At 45.2% G+C, this 22,789-nt stretch overlaps 1 protein-coding gene across 1 annotated transcript; it reads left to right on the top strand.

The window, feature by feature from the left end:
• The first annotated feature begins 2,001 nt into the window (after nt 1–2,001).
• On the top strand, nt 2,002–22,257 carry sqstm1 (sequestosome 1). The gene is made up of 8 exons (XM_072512685.1): nt 2,002–2,539; nt 5,183–5,278; nt 7,115–7,329; nt 10,277–10,424; nt 11,012–11,101; nt 12,604–12,854; nt 15,252–15,459; nt 21,269–22,257. The coding sequence occupies exons 1-8, from the start codon at nt 2,371–2,373 to the stop codon at nt 21,424–21,426; spliced, it is 1,335 nt and encodes a 444-aa protein (XP_072368786.1). The 5' UTR covers nt 2,002–2,370; the 3' UTR covers nt 21,427–22,257.
• Nucleotides 22,258–22,789: the final 532 nt, after the last annotated feature.

Raw genomic sequence — 22,789 nt, 5'->3', positions numbered from 1 at the left:
GGCAATGGAGAAATGCTGGGATCCCAAATCCCAGGGAAGGCTCGACATTGGTGGTCCTTCCCTAACAGATCACCCGGAGGAAACCCACGCAGACACAGAAAGAATGTGCAGACTACACACAGTTACCAGAGGTCGAAATCAAACCTGGGTCCGGTGCTGTGAGGTTGCAGTGCTAACCACTGTGCCACTATCCCTTATAACTTATAAAGGTTTAAGTCATAAGGACAATGTTTTTTCTAAATTTTTCCAGTTAAGGGGCAATTTAGCATGGCCAATCCACCTATCCGGCACATCTTTGGGTTGTGGGGGTGAGGCCCACGCAGACACGAGGAGAATGTGCAAACTCCAGATGGACAGTGATGAGGGGCCGGGATCGAACCCGGATCCTCGGCACCGCGAGGCAGCAGTGCTAACCACTGCACCACCGTGCCGCCCTCATAGACAATGGTAAGAATGTTGTTGAGGTGAAAGTTTTTATTTGATGGACAGGATATGGGATCTGAATTTAAACGCTGGTTAGAAAGGACACAGATTGTGAGCAAGTTGGTTCAGCCCAAGAAATTGATAAGGAGAGGAATAGCAAGAGAATGGAGTTTGTGGTGGGGACTGCTGGTTTCATGATTTCCCAATGTTGAATTGGAGGCAGATGAGATTTATCCAAGATTGGAAGTTAGGAAAAAAAATCTCCAGGAGCGAACAGTGGGAATGACCAAAAGGTATTGTCCAAAATGTGACAGCTAATGGTGACTGCACAACCCAGTCAGTGTACACTCCACTACACTTAGCCAGAACTTTGAACGGCTATGGGTAAAGAGCAGGACTAATTGCTCTATTTCCAGAATGTTCTGTTTTAATTTCAGTGCAGGCACAGTGGGCTGAATGGCCTCCTGTGCTGTAAGATTCTATGAATTGGCACAGCACGCACATTCTCCACTTTGGACAATCAGTTCAACCATGATTTTATTGAATGGTGGGCGGATCAGACTCGAAGGCCGAGGGGCCTACTCCTGAACTAGGCATTTCATCCCAACTAGTGTAGACCACGGTTTATTCCCTACAAGAGCCTCTTCATCTCATCCCATCAACAGATTTTTTTTTCTCCCTCAACTATTTTCTGTGGTGGCAACGTAAACATTTTGGATTTATTAGTGACATCTTATAATCACGACTCTCCTCCCCACCCCAACCTTTTCTCTTGGTCTACCCTATGCTCCGGTTTCCTCCCACAAGTCCCGAAAGACGTACTGTTAGGTGAATTGGACATTCTGAATTCTCCCTCAGTGTACCTGAAGAGCCGTCGGAGTGCGGCGACTGGGGGCTTTTCACAGTAACTTCATTGCAATGTTAATGTAAACCCTCCTGTGGCAATAATAAAGATTATATATCGAAACTCCTTCATTTTTTAAAATTATAAATTTAATGTACCGAATTCATTTTTTTCCAGTTAAGTGTTCAGTCCACCTACCTTGGATAACTTTGGGTTGTGGGGGTGAAACCCACGCAAACACGGGGAGAATGTGCAAATTCCACACGGACAGTGACCCAGAGCCCATCGAGTCTGCACCGGCTCTTGGAAAGAGCACCCTACCCAACGTCCCACCCAACACTAAGGGCAATTTTGGACACCATGGGCAATTTAGCATGGCCAATCCACCTAACCCACACATCTTTGGACTGTGGGAGGAAACCGGAGCACACGGAGGAAACCCACGCACACACGGGGAGAATGTGCAGACTCCGCACAGACAGTGACCCAAGCCGGGAATCGAACCTGGGACTCTGGAGCTGTGAAGCAATTGTGCTAGCCACAATGCTACCCCACTGCACCACCGTTCCGCCCCGAAACCCCTTAATAACAATGTTTCTTCATATTTACCGTCCTCTGTTTTTTTTTGGAAAGAATTGCCCTCTGGAAAGTAAGATTACAGTAACCACTTTGGAACCGCAGTTTGAAATAAATGTTATTGTTGTGGGCCAGGTCTCCAGGGTGACGGAACAGCCTGGAGGAAAGCGGCGTTGCGCCGATTCCCCGTCGGTGCTCGCAGTCCCCCCGTGGAGGGGAGAATGAGGAGGGACGTCAGCTGTGTACACAGGAGCGGATCTCATGTACGGAAGAGAAAGACATCTTTGTGCTGAGTAACACACTCGGGGCGGGGAGTGTGTGCGTGGTTGTATATAAAGCTGGCACCCAGCACTCAAGCTACACTCCGCCCCGAATAAGCCGAGAAGACGAAACTCACGAGACCTTCAGTGGCCATTTCTTGCTGCGCAACTGACACCGTCGGAACTTTCCGCCACCAAAGTAGCGGATTTGCTGTCAGCGGGTACCGAGCGAAGCAGACCACACGCCGTCCCATCGCCTCCCGAGCTATGGCTTTCAACGTGAAGGTTTATCTGCTGGGGAAAGAGGAGACGAACCGGGAGATCCGCCGCTTCACCGTCGACCACGGCGTCTCCACCAGCTTCGAGTATCTCTACAAGAAGGTGGGCAGCGTCTTCCAGACCCTGCGATCCGAGAACTTCCAGATGTATTACAAAGGTAGGTGTTTGTCACTCCCTCCCAATCCCGAGATCTGCGGCCAAACTGCGGGGGCCAGCCTGAATTTCCCCGGGGTCGTCTTTCCTTTGCGTCTGATTTTCCGCCTCCAAATTTATGCTTTTAATCTTCTTGTGGGTAAAGAAAAACTTGCGTTTTGTCTAAATATTGTCAGCGGCAAAGGAAACTCTGCGGGGAGTGGTTTTAATTGGGAGGTGAGGGTTGGCACCGCCCCCCGATCCGCAGTTAACTGGAGTGGATTGCATAGTGAGATTGCTGGCCTGGGATCGGAATGGGAATGGATTCCACACCCAGGCATTGTCCCAATCTGTCGCTGCTGGGCAGGGGGATGGTTTAAAAGAAAAAAGCCTTCTCTCGGCTTAGCAAATTTGTTTTTATCAGCGCCCCTTCCGGCCAGGCTTGTGCAGAATGCGGAAATCCCCGCAATTGACTTCACCAACACAACCCATTCGCCTATCCTGATACTCACTTCTGATCAAATAATTTCTATAAAACGAATGCCACGAGTTGGTTGTTTTTTAAAATAATTTTGCCATTATGGAGGAAAGTCTTGCGCAGTCTATTTCAACGCAACCGGGTGTCCATTTTCCACTGGTTCAAGAGCAAAACACTATGCTGAAAATTTGAAATGCATGCAAAAATGTTGAAAGTATCCTGTTTATGGTTAAAGGTCACTCTGCCTATTGGGGCTGGTTTAGCACACTGGGCTAAATAGCTGGCTTTTACAGCAGACCAAGGCAGGCCAGCAGCACGGTTCAATTCCGGTGCTATCCTCCCAGAACAGGCGACTAGGGGCTTTTCACAGTAACTTCATTGAAGCCTACTTATGACAGTAAGGGATTTTCATATTGCCTGTGCTTGCAAAAACTCCATGATGTCTCAAAGCGATTCCATGATTGGGCAGTGCTTATTGAACAATCCTGAGCGTATTGACTTATACTAACAACCAATTTAAAATTCAGGCTTACACATTCCAGAAGCAACAATATATTCATAGAGCTAGCAAAATGAATATGTCCAGACATTGCACCTTTGAACAGGAGGAGGCCATCCCCATTCCTGTCAAGCCTGCTCCGCAATTTAATATGATCATGGCTGATCAGACCTTTCAATGCCTTTTACACCCACTATCCCCATACCCCTTAACATTATTGTTAATCCGAAATCTATCAAACTCTGCTTTAAACATATTCAATGATTGAGCTTCCACATTCAATGATTGAGCTTCCACAAAGTCTGGGGTAGAGAATCCCAAAGATTCACAACCCTCCTGTGGGGAAAAAAACCTGTTCTCATCTGAGTCCTAAGTGGCATCCCCATTATTTTGAAATTGTACAGAATCCTCTGAGAAGCTGGCATTTTCACTTAAGCTCTAGTTTCAGTAGTTTAGGGAGGGGATTTCAGATGTAGATGTGCTGTCTGTGTTGGAGCGAATCAGTGATGCTCAAGAGGCCAGAATTGGAGGAGTGCAGATATCTCTAGAGGGTTGTGGGGCTGGAGACGGAGACTGGGAGGGGTGAGGCCATGGATTCTGTACAATACAAGTAGCTGTTTATTTTGCATATGTTAAAAATGTGACACCTTCTGGCTCCAGACTGACTCTTAGAAGTTTGTGGTTCATATCATAGAGAATCACTCCAGTGCAGAAGGAAACCATTTGGCCCATCAAGTCTCCAAAAGAGCACCCTACCTAGGCCCACTCCCCTGCCCTATTCTCAAAACCATTGTCAAGCCCAGCAAATAATATAGCTCCAAGATCAAAGGGTTGATGAGTGAATGGTGCAAGTTAAATACTGGCCTCTGACTCCTGGAACCAACCTCCAAAAATTCCAAAGATATGCCAACCCTCTGAGTGAAGGAATTTCTCCTTGTCTCAGTCGTAAATGGCAGACCTTTGTTTTGAGACTAGCCCTTGGTTCCCCAGCCAGAGAGAAACAGCCTCTCTGCATCAACCTTACTAAGCCCTCGTGTATTTCAATGAGATCACCTCTTGTTTTCTAAACTCCAGAAAGTATAAACCCATTCTACGCTATATTTCCATGTGGGGCAATCCACTCATCCTAGGAATCAATCTTGTGAACCTTCACGGGAGCACAAGTGGATAACACTGGCTTCACAGCGCAAGGATGCCAGGTTCGATTCCTGCTGGGTCACTGTCTATGTGGAGTCTGCACGTTCTCCCCGTGTCTGCGTGGGTTTCCTCCGGTTTCCTCCCACGGTCCAAAGACATGCAGGTTAGGTGGATTGGCCATGGTAAATTGCCCTTGGTGACCAAAAAGGTGAGGAGGGATTATTGGGTTACGGGGATAGGGTGGGCTTAAGTGGGTCGGTGCAGACACGATGGGCCGAATAGCCTCCTGCTGCACTGTATGTTCTATGTTCAATGAACCCCCTTTAAGGCACGTTCTTTGGGTATGGAGGTTAAAAACTGCACACCCCGTGGCCTCACTCGAGCCCCATATAATTTTCTATATTTCTCTGCTTCAACATCCCCCTCCCGTCCCCACTGGTCATAAAGGCTAACGCAGCATTTGCATTCCTAATAACATGCACTACCTGCCATATCTGAATGTCAACTGAAGTCCGAGCTGAACCTGCAAGCTGATTACACGCTATCTTTTTCAGATGAGGAAGGGGATATGATTGCGTTCTCCAGTGATGATGAGCTGATGATGGCTTTGTCCTTTCTTAAGGAGGGAACCTTCCGCGTCTACATCAGAGGTAAGACTTCCTATCGCTCTTTGCTAAAATCAGCCCACCACCTGTTTGTCTCATTTCTATTGAGTATGAATATATGGAGAGGGGATCTATAGCACAAAATAAACTGTTCAAACATAAGCAACATCTGGGGGCAGCACGGTGACGCAGTGCTTAGTACTGGGTCTCACCCCCACAACCCAAAAAGATGTGTAGGATATGTGAATTGGCATCGCTAAATTGCCCCTTAATTGGGGAAAAATAGAAATGGGTAGTCTAAATTTATAAAAACAAACGTAGGTAGCACCTGGAGTAACCATAGAGCTGAATATTACACAAAACAGAAGTTTGCCGTTTGATAATTTGTGTTTTCCTTCCATATTACTTATATTTTTGTAGCAGTGTTCTGGGTATAATCCAGTTTTGGTGGGGCAGTGGTTAGCATTGGTATCTCACGGCGCTGAGGTCCCGGGTTCAATCCCAGCCGTGCGTCACTGCCCATGTGGAGTTTGTACATTCTCCCCGTGTTTGCGTGGGTCTCACCCCCACAAACCAAAGATGTGCAGGCTAGGCGGATTGGCCACACTAAATCACCCCTTTAATTGGGGGGGGAAAAATTGGGTATTTAAATTTATTTTTAAAAATCCAATGTTCAAGCACTTAGCCCCTTTTGTTTTCCATACCCTCTTTTTCTTGGTCTTTGTGAAGGTGCTAATAAAGCAGAGCTTTTAGTCTGCGGTAAGGAGCTTGTACAACAGGCAGGCAGGAGCAGAAACAAACGTGGGTTACTTGGCACCAAGTGACTGGTTGTCCCATTAAAAGGATCAGCAGCTTCCAGCTATTTGGATGCTCTTGTTCCCTCCTCCAGATCATTACACTCGTGCAGCTTGTGTTTGTGGGACAGCTCCAGCAGGGTGTTTACCACCGCCATGTCCGTCAGTAACTGCCTCTCCTATTCCGTGTATCGGCCAACAGCTAATGGTCTTGTGCCACCTCCGTGGCTCATGAGCTGCCACTCACCTTCCCAATTATTTTCCAGTCAGTCAGAGAATGAGTTGCACTTACTCGCCACTACATATACATAAACATCATGGACAGGTTTCTCCGTCCCGCCGCAGCAGCTTTCTGTTGCGGTGCACCGTCGGGATTCTCTGTCTCGCCGGCTGGCCAATGGGGTTTCCCATTGTGGAGCAGCCCCACGCCGTCAGGAAATCCCTGGGCTGCCGGTGCAAGGGAGAATCCCGATGGCGGAGAATTCAGCCCATTAGGTCCACTCGACACTCCACAAGTGGTTTCTGAAGTTAAAGGGGAGCATCCACTCCAAATATGATTTCCAGTCACAGGTTCTCTCTTTCCCATGCTCACTGCTCTTCCAATCACAACTGCATCTTTTTCCACTCTCCTTGGAGGCGTGTGCTTTTGTTGTTGGAATATACAGCTCTGTTCCCTGCTCACATTTCAGTGCTGTACAAGCTGAAACTGGATTTGGATGACAGATTTCCATCCCTAAAATACATTAATGAACCTGTTGGGCTTTTGGTTTCATGGTCATTTTTACTGAGACCAGTGCTTTATTTTCAGGTGTTCTAAAACTGATTTCAGATCCTCACACTGCTAGATTACACTATTACACTATCTGTGCTCAGTGAATTTGGGGTTTGTGAAGGGTGGGGTTACTAGCAGATAACTGTCAATAAACAAAGGTGCAGTCTGGCTGTTGTGAATTCATCCCTGATTCCTGGTTGATCTGTAAGTATTAAGTTGTTCGTGTTATTCCGCTCTTTTCCCACAATGAATATTTACCAGGTTTTCCACTCGCTGACGAATGTGTTCTCTCTCCCTTAATTTTTACAATTGTAGAAAAGAAAGAGTGCAAACATGGACAGGACAAGGGAACTGGGCCAATTCATCCAAACATTATCTGTGATGCCTGCAATGGCCCTGTGATTGGTGTTCGCTACAAGTGCTCTGTGTGTCCTGACTATGATCTGTGTGGTCCCTGCAAGGGGAAAGGATTCCACAAGGAGCATGAGATGCTGCTGGTCCAGACCCCTCAATTTGTCCATCCATTTGAGGTGAGACTGCCTATTTAGTTAACAAGTCTGGGCTCTTTGTAAAAGCAGTAACTACCATGCCCTCGACTAGACTATTCTATGGATGGTGGGAAATTTTGAGAATGATTTGGTTGAGATCTAGGAGTCTGGTTATTTTGTAATTCTTCACAGCAAACCCTATAGCTATTTTCACCCCCTATTGCCTTCGCTGATAAATCTAGGTACTGAATCATGCTGACAGGAAAGTCACTAGTTCAGATAAACCAGCTCAATAGTGCTAAACTTTTAAATCACTGGTTCGAGCTCAGCTCGAGTAGTGTGGCCAATTCTAGACCCTATACTTCAGGAAAGATGTCAAGCCTAGGAAAGGGTGCAGAAAATATTCACTCAAGTCTTCCAGGGATGAGCAACTTCAATTATGTGGAAAAGCTGGGATAGTTCTCCTTGGAGCAGTGAGGGTTAAGGGGAGATGTAATGGAAGTGTTCAAAATCATTAGGGGTTTTGCCAGAGTAAATAAGGACAGACTTTTCCCGTGGTGAAAGGCCGTTAACCAGAAGAAACATATTTGAGGTAACATGGAGAAATATGTTAACACTAGTTGTTGTGAACTAATATACTGTTTTTCACAGTAACTTCATTGCAGTGTTAATGTAGGCCTACTTGTGACAAATATTATTATTACTGTGTAAAAGGTAGTGGAAGTATATGTAATATTATTAAAAAGGGAATTAGATAAATATTTGGATGGGGAGGGGAGGAAGACCAAGGAATTGGGATGAATTGACTGGCTCTGTCAAAGTCCTGGCACAGACACAAGGAGCCAGGTAGTCTGCTTCTGGGCTTTAACATTTCATGATGGAGGGAGACCGAAGAGCCGTCTCTGGGCTAACAAAAGTAAATGGGCTCAAGTCAATCTTTTAGGAAGCACTACTGAGATGGATCCTGTAAGAAGTTGGTTAGTTGGGGGTGGCAACGTTGACCCTCCAGGTTTACAAATGCTATTGACTGACCAAATGTCCACAGAAGTGACCACTGGGACGAGGGCAGAAGCTACCTGTGAAACTACTACCAGTAGTAGTTCCATTAAAAATGTACCTGCAAGTATATTTCTAATTGGCTAATCGCAGGGCTGCATTGTTAAGTAATAATAGTCCAAGGTGCTCCGTTTAATTTTTCTTTTTAAAAAGCATAAGTTTACCGACTGAATCGGAGGCTTTTCTCGGCTCATCGGTAGAGAAAAAATATAAAATTATACAAGTCTGGTTAATGGGGTCAAATCTGACTTCCAGAAGTGGGATATAATCTCCCTGTCCCTGGCGGGCAGGGTCCAGACTATAAGATGAATATGCTCCTGAGATTTTTATTTCTTTTTCAGTGCCTCCCCACTTTTCTCCCCAAGTCCTAAATTAACAAATTAGTGACATCTTTCATTTGGGTGGGTAAGACTCCAAGGATCCCCAGGGCGTACCTTCAGAGCGATACAGTCAGGAGATTTAGCTATACCCAATTATTGGGCAGCAAGTACAGGGGTGGTTTAGTGATCTGGCTCCCATAATGTCGAACAGATTCAAAAACAGCTTCTTCCCCACTGTCACCAGACTCCTAAATGACCCTGTTATGGACTGATTTCATTAACACTACACCCTGTATGCTTCATCCGATGCCAGTGCTTATGTAGTTACATTGTATATGTTGTGTTGCCCTATTTTGTATTTTCTTTTATTCCCTTTTCTTCTCATGTACTTAATGATCTGTTGAGCTGCTCGCAGAAAAATACTTTTCACTGTACCTCGGTACACGTGACAATAAACCAATCCAATCCAAATGGAGGCAAGTTCTTGTAAGGGTTCCAGCCTTGGTGCATTAGTAATGGCATCGTTGTGTAATGGCATCGTTGTCTCTCCAGCAAGGTTTTCCTCATCCTTTAGTGGTGTCCACCCTGGGAATCTGGAAGCAGTCCAAACACCATTTTGCTGGTCCCTAATTGCAGTAAGCACCTCTTTTTGCCAGTGGATTTAAACTCTACGTTTAGGTCATGTGAGAGGAAGGGTTTGGCGAGGTTTGGGGACTTGTTTGTGATGGGAAGGTTTACCAGCTTTAAGGAGATATTGGAAAAATTCCAACTCCCTGGTTCCAATCTGTTTAGATAGTTTCAGATTTGTGATCTTTCGCATAAGGCATCACACTCCTCCCAGTTGGAGAGGAGGGGAAGCATTTTGTGTATTTACGGCCAGATCCTAACAGCGGAGTCGGCTCTGTTGAATGAGTTGGGGTGAATGATGAGGTGTGGAGCGAGACTCTTTGCAGGTCAACTTCACGTCCTGTGCTCTGCTTAGTCTGATCTAATTTGGGGTGGTGCACAAGGCTCATTTGACGGAGGTGAGGATGAGTGGATGTTTCTCTGGGGGCAGGCTATTCTCAGGGGACCGGCTAACGCACTTGCGTTCTGGTTTTGTCCCAAATTAGTAAGCTTCAGGGTCTCCTTCTTTAGCACCATGTCAGAGATTCTTAATGTCGATCTGGAGCCAGGTCCGTTGGTGGCCATTTTCGGAGTGTCCGACTTGCCTGTGCTGCAGACAGGGGTGAAGCTGGATGTCCTCACCTTTTGCCTCGTTAGTGTCTGGAGACCAGTTCTGTTTAGGTAGAGATCTTCTGCTCCACCCAGTGCCTTGGCCTGGCTGGGTAACCTCATGTCGTTCTTGCACCTGGAGAAGGTCACGTGCGCCATTAGGAGCTCGGTAGAAGGGTTTCTATTTGATGGCAGCTATTCATTTCCTTTTACTAAAAATTAGTCGCCATCAGTTGTTAAGGGTATAGTTTAATGTTGGGGGTTAAAGTTAATTTGGGTTCTTGATTGTTTGTGTTCTTTTTGCATTGTAACTTGAATTAACTTTTATATTATTTTTTTTATAATGAAAAATTTTCAATAAAAATATTTTAAAAATATATTTATCTTATTTTGAGCAGCGGTTTCCCCGAGGGATGTGGCACCACAAGAAGAGAAATGGAGGTCTGTGTCACTGGGCTATGGCACAGCAGGAATCCTTTGCTCAGGCAGCAGCTTGCTCCGGTAGACAGCAGTCACCAGCTGCAAAGCTGACCCCAGCTGAGGAAGGTAAATTGGTCAGTGCACTCCTGTACCATCTATTGTCAAGATTTAGAATTCTAACACCGTGTAATTAATCTCTTCACACCTCGGGCATTCTGTAGCTACACCAGGAGTTGGTGCAGATTTAAAAACTGGAAAGTACTGCAGCTAGATTTACCATGAATGAGGGGTGTCAGTTATAAGGAGCATCTACAGAAGCTTCTTAAACCAGAGGTGGATCAGGAAAGATGTAATGGAGGTGTTCAAAATAATGAGGGGGTTTCGAGAGAGCAAATGAGGAGAAACTGCTTCAAGTGGCAAGAAGGTCAGAGGGCACCAATTTAAGATAATAGGCCCAAGGTAAGATAACAAAACAATTAGTTCATGTAGCAGTGGCTCTTTTTAATCCATCTCCTCCATCCAAATGAGATTCCTTCTTTGAAATGAGTATTGAATCATTTGGAAAGATTTGCCATCTTATTTTTAAGAGGGGAGATAAGGGGGTGAAAATAAATATTTTGTGTTGAGCCATTTGGAATAAAATTGTTTGAATGGACAGGAAGATAAACTATTACTTGAATTGCTCCTGTATTCAAACCTTTATTTTTTTGCAGCTGCTGCTTCTGGAAGCCAGAAGCAGGACCAGAATATGAACTATTTGAAGAATGTGGGACGAAATGTGGCTGCAATGCTCAGTCCACTGGGTAAGTTGGAAACTGGTTGTTCCGCTTCCAGTCCCTTGATTTGTGACCCTGGTGGATTATGTGGTGATTGCATCCTCATAACTGTGACGCCGTTCTTGTCCCATCAGCTCCTTAATGAGGGGGAAGGGGTGAACAATGTGCTTCCATTGTGCCAGCCACCACTGCAGCACCAGGTACCCTACTATTTGTGGAGAACAAAACCTTCTGCCCTGTGCCCCATCACAGACTGTTTTTGCCTTCATAAGGGACAGACTGAAGATTCATCCCGGAAAACACGCTAGGTTTGGTGGACGAGCAGGAAAATGCTCATGAGGGTTCTACCAGCCCTTTTGTTGTAGCACTCTAGAGATTTGTCTACAGAATGCTCTGTGCTCGGGCGCTTTGTTGCAAAGCATTTTCAGCACCAAAACAGCACATTCCATCCAACTGGTTTATGCTCAAAACAAGCTGCCTCCTATCCTCCTTCATTTATCCCTATTGATGATCTATTTCTTTCATCTTTGTGTTCTTAATTTGCATCCCATTAAATTCCTCCATCCTGTTTGCCTCAATTACTCCCTGTGAAAGTGAGTTCCCCATTCTCTGGGTGAAGACGTTGCTCCTGGATTATTTGGGGGATGCTGGTTAGCTCGGCTGAAAAACACCAACCGTGTGGGTTCAATTCCCATTCGGGTTGAGATAAACTCGGAACCTGCTTCCTTGCCGTGCCCCATGAGTGGAAATCAATGGCAAACCACAAAAAATTGCCAAGATAACAGCTGGGGATGAAGCATCAGCAGGCATATAGTATATGTAGGGCAGAGATCATATACCATACCATCTTTTATTCATGGCCCTCGTTCTGGCTTCCCCAGGGAACATCTTGCCTCCGCCTGATCAAACCTATTCATTTTGGAGTACCCAATTCATTTTTTCCAATTAAGGGGCTCAATCCACTTAGCCTGCACATCTTTGGGTTGTGGGACTGAAACCCAAGCAAACATGGGGAGAATGTGCAAACTCCACACGAACAGACGGAGCTGGGATCGAACCTGGGACCTCGGTGGTGTGAGGTAGCAGTGCTAACCACTGCACCACCGTGCTGCCCTATTAATCAAACCTAGTCATAATCTTAAAGACCTCTATCACGTCACCCCTCTGCCTTCTCTTTTTTTTTTTTTTGTTGTAAATTTAGAGTACCCACTTCATTTTTTCCAATTAAGAGGCAATTTTAGCGTGGCCAATCCACCTACCCTGCACATCTTTGGGTTGAGGGGGCGAAACCCACGCAAACACAGGGAGAATGTGCACACTCCACACGGACCGTGACCCAGAGCCGGGATCGAACCTGGGACCTCGGCGCCGTGAGGCAGCAGTGCTATCCATTGCGCCATCATGCTGCTCCCCCTCTGCCTTCCCTGATGGACATAGCATCTTAGTTCTGGTATAGTTTTTTTTTTCCTCAGGTGCTTTTCTGTTCTTTTTTAACATGAGGATCAGAGGTTGTTCTGATTGTGTTGCAGGTATTGATGTTGACATTGATGTGGAACACCGGGGCCAGCGTTTTAAAGCTACTGAGTGCTCTGGGGAGAGCCAGCCCACCTCTGCAGGCAATGACCCACAACCCCATCCATCATCTGCTGAGCAGAGGAAGGAAAGAGAAACTGCCAACTCCAGCCAAGAACAGAGCGAGCCTTTGCTGATGGACATGGATCAGTCAGCCACAAACCAGAACTCCTTTGACGCTTACACCCCAAGCACTGTGGGTACCAAGGTAAAGGAGATGACTTCACTCTGTAAAGATTATTGAAAACCGTTAATCCACAGCTACTCGAGCTTCGAATCTTGCACACCAAAGTATTTTAATATTCAACCAAGTGAATTGCTAGACCATATTAGAGGGCAATTATGAGTCATCAGTGTTGATAACATCATAAATCCAGACCAGAGGTTGGCACAATGGTTAGCACTGCTGCCTCACAGCCCCGGGTCACCTTCCGTGTGGAGTTTGCACATTCTCCCTGTGCTGCGTGGGTCTCACCCCTACAACTCAAAAGATGTGCAGGGTGGGTAGATTGGCCACGCTAAATTGCCCCTTAATTGGGAAAAAAAAAGAATTGGGTACTCTTTAAAAAAAAATTTTTAATATCCAGACTAGGTACTTTTTTTTTTCCCTAAAACATTTTTACAATTGCCTGATCAGGTTTCATGACAAAAGTGACGATGAAATAGTTGGATTGTTGTGAGAACTCAACTGGTTCACTCGTGACTCTTTATGGAAGGAAGCTTGCCGTACCTGGTCTGGGTTTATACAGTGGGATAGAGTACCCAATTATTTTTTATTCCAATTAAGAGGCAATTTAGCATGACCAATCCACCTAACCTGCACATCTTTGGGTTGTGGGGGTGAAACCCACGCAGACATGGGGAGAATGTGCAAACTCCACACAGACAGTGACCCACGGCCGGGATTCGAACCCGGGTCCTGAGCGCCGCAGTCCCAGTGCTAACCACTGCACCACGTGCCACCCGGGATTAAAATTTTTGTTCTTGGGATTATTCGTCCAGTCTTCTGGGCTACTAAGTCCAGTAATATAACCACTATCTGTACTCTGTGTGCTAATGACAAGAGCCGTGTGCATTAAATTAGTGAGAGGGTAGGAAGAGGAGAGAAACATGACCATCATTGCTCCGTTCAAATGGCAGCAGTTGAATATTATTTTAAAGTTTACTTACAATGGTGCAGAAAATCATCATTCCAAAATAAAGGCCCATGAAATAATTATTTACCCGGCAGAGTTTGGAGAAAGAAACTTTTGAATTGTGGTGGGTTGTTTCACATGGCTCGCCACTGCAATAACATAATAGAACATAACAGCGCCCTCGATGTTGCGCCGACCTGTGAAACCACTCTAAAGCCCATCTACACTATAGAACATAACAGCGCCACACAACCCAACTCAGAGTACCCAATTATCTTTTTCCAATTAGGGGGTAATTTAGTGTGGCCAATTCACCTAACCTGTGCATCTTTGGGTTGTGGGGGTGAGACTCACGCAGACACTGGGAGAATGTGTAAACTCCACACGGACAGTGACTTGGGATCGAACCCAGGTCCTCGGCGCCTGAGGCAGCAGTGTTAAACCACTGCGCCACCGTGCCAACCCAACCTTAAAACCGTCCGTGTTCATCACCCTCTCCCCATCCCTGCTATGGGTCTCCCAGTTTATGAGAGAAATTTTTCCAGTGCTGGTTTAGACATTCGGTGATCCCCACAAAGCTCTTTGTAGTAGCCTTGGCGTTCTAATTCTGTTATTGCAATGCAAATGTTCCTAAATTTATACAGTCCATCAGTGACGACATTTCACAAGCACATAATTGGCTCCAAAGAACTTTGGGGCATCTTATTGATGTTCATGAGATCTTTCTGTGCACAAATTGGCTGCCATGTTTCCTACATTAAAAATGAACTGCCGTACTTTGTTGGGTGTCAAGGGCTTTGGTCCCAAGATCATGAAAGGTGCACTATAAATGAAAGTTTGCTTTCATTCAATTGAGGGTCACCTGATAACCAAGAAGTTCTAATTCCCCCATTCAAACCCTGATATCTGATGTAGTGACCCTAAATGCTGCCGTGGTTGAAGTCCACTAAATCTGTGGTTAGCACTGCTGCCTCAGTGCCAGGGACCTGGGTTCGATTTCAGTCTTGGGTGACTGTCTGTGTGGAGTTTGCACATTCTCCCCGTGTCTGCGTGGGTTTCCTCCGGGTGCTCCAGTTTCCTCCCACAGTCCAAAGATGTGCAGGTTGGGTAGATTGGTTATGCTAAATTGCCCCTTAGTGTCCCAATGATTAGGTGGGGCGCGGGAATGGGCCTAGGTAGGGTGCTCTTTCAGAGGGTTGGTGTAGACTTGAAGGGCCTCCTTCTACACTGAAGAGATTCTACAATCCAGAGTGCAACCCGAGTCTGGCACCTACCTGAGCTGGATGGCATTATATATCAGCCAGCACTTTGACCCATTATAGAAGCATCATCTAATGTTTTTAATAACAAATGCTCTTCAGAGTTAAGTCAATTTTCAAAATACAATTTGAGTGGAAGGTATTAATGCCTCTGGTTTAATTGTACAATGTCACCCTCTTTTAAAATGAGCTGCATTCCTTTCCTGACAGACGCCCAGTGTTGACAATAATATTGACGAGGAATGGACTCATCTATCAGACAAAGGGGTTGATCCATCAACTGGTGAACTGCAGTCAATGCAGCAACTTTGTTTGCAGGAATATGAGGAATCTTTAAACCAACGGCAAAGTTCCAGCTCTTATGAACTGGGACCCACTGGACTGAGAGAAGCGGCTCTGTACCCTCATCTTCCACAGGGTAAGGGAAAGTTTTTTAATAACTTAGGCAGCCCTTGAAGTCAAATAGAAAATGTTGGAAATACTCAACAGATCTGGCAGTATCTGTGGAGAGAAATGTTTCCGGTTGACACCCATCTACTATAGTTACTATTGTATTAGTTCATGAAGTCACATTGGTTGGATTTTCAAACTTTGACTAGGTGTTTTTGACCAATTTAAACTCCTTAAGGTAAAGGTGCTATAAGAATGCAAATGAGCCATGCACCTGTGGAAAGTTCCAAGTTTCAACCTTGATAATCTCACCTCCGTGAATTGTGAAACAACTTCAGATCTCTGGGAGCCTGACATTCCGTGCAAATAAACCAGGGAGAGCTTGTCCTTATTAAACTCCCAGTGAGCCAGAGAAGACACAGCGAGACAGCAAAGAGTGAATTTGGGAATTTGAATCTAGGTGGGAATTTAATCCAATCGGTAAGACAGTTCCTTTTAAATTTCAGGAGTTTAAATTAATCTAGAATTGTGCAGTGTAGGTTAACAAGGGCTGCCCCACTCACTCACATAACTGGTTGGCAGTTAAGTGTCAGTCATTTTAATCTACTTTGATCTAAAAGCAGGTGGGGGAGGGGAGTCAACTCAGGCCAATTTAAAAAGAGCAACTTGTAACTCACTCCCAGTGAGCCAGAGACCGCAAAGCCAGAGTGAGTTTGGGAATTTGACTCTAGGTGGGAATTCAAAGCTGGGTGGGGAGGAGGTGCTTTGTATGACTGGTAAGTAGTTTTTCTTTTAATTGTCTAATTTATTTATTTTTTCTTTTGTTTTTTGGAATTGTAGTTGTATAAAGTTTACCTAAGGTTTAAGACATGGCAGGAGATCCCAGACCCGTGTCATGCTCCTCGTGTGCGATGTGGGAGCTCAGGGACACGTCCACTGTCCCTGGCTCCTTCACGTGCAAGAAGTGTGTCCAGTTGCAGCTCCTGTTAGACCACTTGGCGGCTCTAGAGCTGCAGATGGACTCACTTTGGAGCATCCGCGATGCTGAGGACGTCGTGGATAGCACGTTTAGCGAGTTGGTCACACCGCAGGTGAAAATTACTGCGGGAGATAGAAAATGGGTGACCAAAAGACAGAGCAAGAGTAGGAAGGCAGTGCAGGTGTCCCCTGCGGTCATCTCCCTACAAAACAGATATACTGCTTTGAATACTGTTGATGGAGATGGCACACCGGGGGAAGGCCGCAGCAGCCAGGTTCATGGCACCGTGGCTGGCTCTGCTGCGCAGCTGGGCAGGAAAAATGGCAGGGCTATAGACAGGCGGTTCTGCGAACGTAATCGAGACTGCAGGATGGTATGTTGCCTCCCTGGTGCAAGGGTCAAGATGTCTCGGAGTGGCTGCAGGACATTCTGGGGGGGGGAACAGCCAGCTGTCATGGTGCACATAGGCACCAACGATATAGGTAAAAAACAGGATGAGGTCCTACAAGCTGAATTCAGGGAGTTAGAAGTTAAACTTAAAAAGTAGGATCTCAAAGGGAGTAATCTCGGGATTGCTACCAGTGCCACGAGCTAGTCAGAGTAGGAATGTCAGGATAGATAGGATGAATGCGTGGCTCGTGAGATGGTGCAAGAGGGATTCAAATTCCTGGGGCATGGGAACCGGTTCTGGGGGAGGTGGGACCAGTACAAACCAGATGCTCTGCACCTGGGCAGGACTAGAACCGATGTCCGAGGGGGTGTGTGTTTGCTGGAGCTGTTGGGGAGGGTTTAAACTAATGTGGCAGGGGGATGGGAACCGATGCAGGAAGTTGGAAGGTAGTAAAACAGGGACAGAAACAAAAGGCAGTAAGGGGAAAGTGCAAGGCGGAGAAGCCATAGTCAAAAATCAAAAAGGGCGACAGTACGAGGTACAGTGACTGACTGAGGGGAGCTCAGTGAATAGAACCAGTAATACTGAAAGGAATAAAACTGGAAGTAAAAACATTAATGGTAAGCGACGCAGCAGGTTGTTACACAAAGATATGGGTTCACGACGAGGAAAATTAGGAGAAAAGTTAAAAGGAAATATAACTTAGGAGAGGTTACTGATCGAGGTGTTAAGATTCAAAACCGAGGTTAAAAAAAGCCAACATAAGTGTACTTTACCTGAATGTTAGTAGTATTCGGAATAAGGTAAATGAGTTGATGGCGCAAATCATTGTGAATGACTATGATTTACTGGCCATTACTGAAACATGGTTAAAGGATGGTCACGACTGGGAGTTAAATATCCAAGGGTATCAAACTATTCGGAAGGGCAGAGTGGATGGTAAGGGAGGTGGTGTAGCTCTGCTATTTAAGGATGACATCCGGGCAATAGCAAGGGATGACATCGGTGCTATGGAGGATAAGGTTGAATCCATTTGGGTGGAAATCAGGAATAGTAAGGCGAAAAAGTCACTGATGGGAGTAGTCTATAGGCCACCAAGTAGTAACATAATGGTGGGGTAGGCAATAAACAAAGAAATAACGGTTGCATGTAGAAATGGTACAGCAGTTATCATGGGGGATTTTAATCTACATGTTGATTGGTTTAACCAGGTCGGTCAAGGCAGCCTTGAGGAGGAGTTTATAGAATGTATCTGCGATAGTTTCCTAGAACAGTATGTAATGGAACCTACAAGGGACCAAGCAGTCCTAGATCTGGTCCTGTGTAATGAGACCGGATTGATTCAGGATCTCATAGTTAGGGATCCTCTCGGAAGGAGCGATCATAATATGGTGGAATTTAAAATACAGATGGAGGGTGAGAAGGTAAAATCAAACACTAGTGTTTTGTGCTTAAACAAAGGAGATTACAATGGGATGAGAGAAGAACTAGCTACGGTAGACTGGGAGCAAAGACTTTATGGTGGAACAGTGGAGAACCTTCCAAGCGATTTTTCAGTGCTCAGCAAAGGTTTATACCAACAAAAAGGAAGGACGGTAGAAAGAGGGAAAATCGACCGTGGATATCTAAGGAAATAAGGGAGAGTATCAAATTTGAAGGAAAAAGCATACAAAGTGGCAAAGATTAGTGGGAGACTAGATGACTGGGAAATCTTTAGGGGGCAACAGAAAGCTACTAAAAAAGCTATAAAGAAGAGTAAGATAGATTGAGAGTAAATTTGCTCAGAATATAAAAACAGATAGTAAAAGTTTCTACAAATATATAAAACAAAAAAGAGTGGCTAAGGTAAATATTGGTCCTTTTAGAGGATGAGAAGGGAGATTTAATAATGGGAGATGAGGAAATGGCTGAGGAACTGAACAGGTTTTTTGGGTCGGTCTTCACAGTGGAGGGCACAAATAACATGCCAGTGACTGATAGAAATGAGGCTATGACAGGTGAGGACCTGAGCGGATTGTTATCACCTAAGGAAGTAGTGATGGGCAACCTAATGGGGCTAAAGGTAGACCAGTCTCCTGACCCTGATGGAATGCATCCCAGAGTGCTAAAAGAGATGGTTAGGGAAATTGCAAATGCACTAGTGATAATTCACTAGATTCTGGGGTGGTCCCGGCAGATTAGAAATTAGCAAACGTGACACCACTGTTTAAAAAAAGGAGGTAGGCAGAAAGCGGGTAATTATAGGCCAGTGAGCTTAACTTCGGTAGTAGGGCAGATGCTAGAATCTATCATCAAGGAAGAAATAGCGAGGCATCTGAATGCAAATTGTCCCATTGGGCAGACCACGCATGGGTTCATAAAGGGCAGGTCGTGCCTAGCTAATTTAGTGGAATTTTTTGAGGACATTATCAGTACGGTAGATAACGGGGAGCCAATGGATGTGGTATATCTGGATTTCCAGAAAGCCTTTGACAAGGTGCCACACAAAAGGTTACTGCAGAAGATAAGGATGCATGGCATTAAGGGTAAAGTAGTAGCATGGATAGAGGATTGGTTAATTAATAGAAAGCAAAGAGTGGGGATTATGGGTGTTTCTCTGGTTGGCAATCAGTAGCTAGTGGTGTCCCTCAGGGATCAGTGTTGGGCCCACAATTGTTCACCATTTACATAGGGCAATGTGTCCAAGTTTGCAGACGACACTAAGATGAGTGGTAAAGCAAAAAGTGAAGTCTGCAGAGGGATTTGGATAGGCTAAGTGAATGGGCTAGGGTCTGGCAGATGGAGTACAATGTTGACAAATGTGAGGTTATCCATTTTGGTAGGAATAACAGCAAAAGGGATTATTATTTAAATAAAATATTAAAACATGCTGTTGTGCAGAGAGACCTGGGTGTGCCAGTGCATGAGTCGCAAAAAGTTGGTTTTCAGGTGCAACAGGTGATTCAGAAGGCGAATGGAATTTTGTCCTTTATTGCTAGAGGGATGGAGTTTAAGACTAGGGAGGTTATGCTGCAATTGTATACGGTGTTAGTGAGGCCACACCTGGAGTATTGTGTTCAGTTTTGGTCTACTTACTTGACAAAGGACGTACTGGCACTGGATGGTGTGCAGAGGAGATTCACTAGGTTAATCCCAGAGCTGAAGGGGTTGAATTACGAGGAGAGGTTGAGAAGACTGGGACTGTACTCATTGGAATTTAGAAGGATACCGGGGGGGGGGGGGGGGGGTCGATCTTATAGAAACATATATAATTCTGAAGGGAATAGATAAGATAGATGCAGGGAGGTTGTTTCCACTGGCGGGTGAAAGCAGAACTAGGGGGCATAGCCTCAAAATAAGGGGAAGTAGATTTAGGACTGAGTTTAGGAGGAACTTCTTCACCCAAAGGGTTGTGAATCTATGAAATTCCTTGCCCAGTGAAGCAGTATAGGCTCCTTCATTAAATGTTTTTAAGATGAAGATAGTTTTTTTAAGAATAAAGGGATTAAAGGTTATGGTGTTTGGGCCGGAAAGTGGAGCTGAGTCCACAAAAGATCAGCCATTATCTCATTGAATGGCGGAGCAGGCTAGAGGGGCCAGATGGCCGACTCTTGCTCCTAGTTCTTATGTAAACTGTAGGATGATGCGGTGCCAATTGGTCCACGGGTGACTGCTTCTCACTTGGTACACTATCTGGTACACTACAGAAATGACTAGGTCCATCCAGTCCCACCATACCAGCCACAAGATCATGGCTGATGTGTATCTTGATTCCGTCGGTCTTAGCTCCGTATTTATTTTATGTATTTTAGTTTAAAAAATATATATCTCCTGTGACAAGATAGCTGTTGTGGGAAAATTGCAGATATCAAGGACTATGTTGTTGGGCCTGTGAAAAGGGAGCGAAGACCACTTTGTTGTCCTCCTGCCAATTCCATAAGATTTTTATTCATTTTGTAGTCCCATCTGAGCCCAGCATTTTATTGCTCATCTTTAATTGCCTCTGAGAAGATGGTAATCTGTCTTCTAGAACCACTAACATTTGGCCTATTACTGAGTTTTACAGCAATAAAGTTACATTGAACATACAAACCAGAAATAGGCCATTTGGCCCAAGTAATCTGTACTGACATTTATGGTCCATACTCGCCGTGACAACTGGCCCACGTTTGTGTCCTGCGAAGCCCCTCGGGCATTGGGTGAATCCGGCGTCCGGCTATTTAAATAAGCTGTCAGGCTGAATTAAATATTCAAATCTGGATCTCTCCCAGCGAGAGAGATCTAGATCGTGCCGGGCAGAGCAAGTTGGGTGATTCCCGATCGGCCTGGATCCCGATCTGGGGCTCTCGTGTGATTCACCGCTGAGCCCAGATCTGCGGCAGACGCAAAGGGGCACTGAATCGCACCCATGGAGTTCTATGTTATACTGCTCTTTTTGGATAAATTGTTTTCTGAGAGGATTCTGACATATCTTCTGTTCTCTTCCAGATGCAGAGCCATGTCTGATAGAAGCCTTGTCCCAGATGCTGTCCATGGGATTCCATGATGAAGGAGGTTGGTTGACTCGGCTCTTGCAGACCAAGCAGTGTGACATTGGGTCAGCACTAGATGCCATGCAGCCTGCCAAAGGGCCGGCTCGCAAATAAACCACTCTGGAGAAGATCCATCAGCAATATAATCTAATTATCTTTTTGCAATGTTAGAGTGCTATTTTCTGTTGATGAATTTTAATCTCCCGTAACTGCACTTTTGAAAATTGTACTTTTAGAAAATTCCATCAGGGCTAGCAGATTTTTGGTGATGCCTATTTTAATTAGCACCTATATCTTACTTGGTTGGGGGAAGAAGGTCCACAAGTTTGGTTTTGCAAGTTATTGTAAAAATTACTCACTTAATAACATCACCTGCTTGTTCACCCCCTGGTTTGTTGCCTCAGCTCAGACTGGGTCATGAGTTACTTAACTATGTTACTGCTTTAGTGTTTGATTGGGCAACCTGAGCACTCTTCTCTCCACTGTGTGAACTCGGAGAAGTATGCAATAGGTGGAAAACACTTGAGCTGGATAATTGACATGTCTTTTGTTCACCATTAACCTGCTGCCTCTACCCCAGAGTAAGCACCAGGAGCATAGGCCGAGCCTGACCTTTTGGAGGGGGTAAAAATTTGTTTGTAGGTCATATCTGCAGAATAATTGGGACCAAATTATTTGTGGGAGAAGGAGAATAAAAACACAGTTGCTGCATGCACAGGACCAAATTACTTAAATGAGGCTAGGGAAATAGTAAGGCTCAACCAGAGATTTGAGGGGAGGGACTTTGTTGTTTTCCCCCCCCCCCGCAGCCCACGATTCACCACTATTATGTGAGCTTCTGAACTTTACTGCCTTCATGTAGAAAACACTTTAAAATGTTATAATTCAGCATTACAATCTGTACTTTTTCTGCTAATCCCTGAAATAAAAGATGGATTACAAAAAGATGGCAATGAATTGAAATTACTGACTGCACCGATTATTTGTTGAAGGAAATTCAAACATAACAGTTAATAAAGTACCCAAGGGGCAATTTAACGTGGCCAATCCACCTAACCTGCACATCTTTGGGTTGTGGGGGTGAAACCCATGCCGATACGGGGAGAATGTGCAAACTCCACACAGACGGTGACCTGGGGCCAGTATCGAACCCGGGTCCTCAGCACCGTAGGCAACAGTGCTAACCACTGCGCCACCTGCAGAATACTGAAAGTTGATCTTACTGAGCGATGTAAGATCCACCGTGGAGGTTGAGACACTAGGAGGCGACATAGTATAAAAATAAAGGGTCTCCTATTGAAGGGGTATGGAAGACCAAGAGGAGGACACTTGTTTTCCGAGGGTGGTTAGTCTGAATTCACTTTCCCCAGGGAGCAGCGGAGGCTGGGTCATTATGGATTTTTAAGGTTGAGTGAGATCGATTTTTGACTGATGAGGGAGTCAGAGTATAGGGGATAGACAGGTAAGTTGTCACAAT

This window comes from Scyliorhinus torazame, chromosome 7, assembly GCF_047496885.1.
Source record: "Scyliorhinus torazame isolate Kashiwa2021f chromosome 7, sScyTor2.1, whole genome shotgun sequence".
In the NCBI taxonomy this organism is placed as follows: Eukaryota; Metazoa; Chordata; class Chondrichthyes; order Carcharhiniformes; family Scyliorhinidae; genus Scyliorhinus; species Scyliorhinus torazame.
This window is presented reverse-complemented; position numbering and strand designations above follow the sequence as displayed.

What these genes read in the sequence shown, in the direction of transcription:
- sqstm1 (XM_072512685.1), top strand. Translation starts at nt 2,371, where the DNA reads ATGGCTTTCAACGTGAAGGTTTATCTGCTGGGGAAAGAGGAGACGAAC. An exon ending in CTTCCGCGTCTACATCAGAG is followed by an intron (nt 5,279 to 7,114) that starts GTAAGACTTCCT and finishes TTACAATTGTAG; the next exon opens with AAAAGAAAGAGTGCAAACAT. An exon ending in TGCAATGCTCAGTCCACTGG is followed by an intron (nt 11,102 to 12,603) that starts GTAAGTTGGAAA and finishes ATTGTGTTGCAG; the next exon opens with GTATTGATGTTGACATTGAT.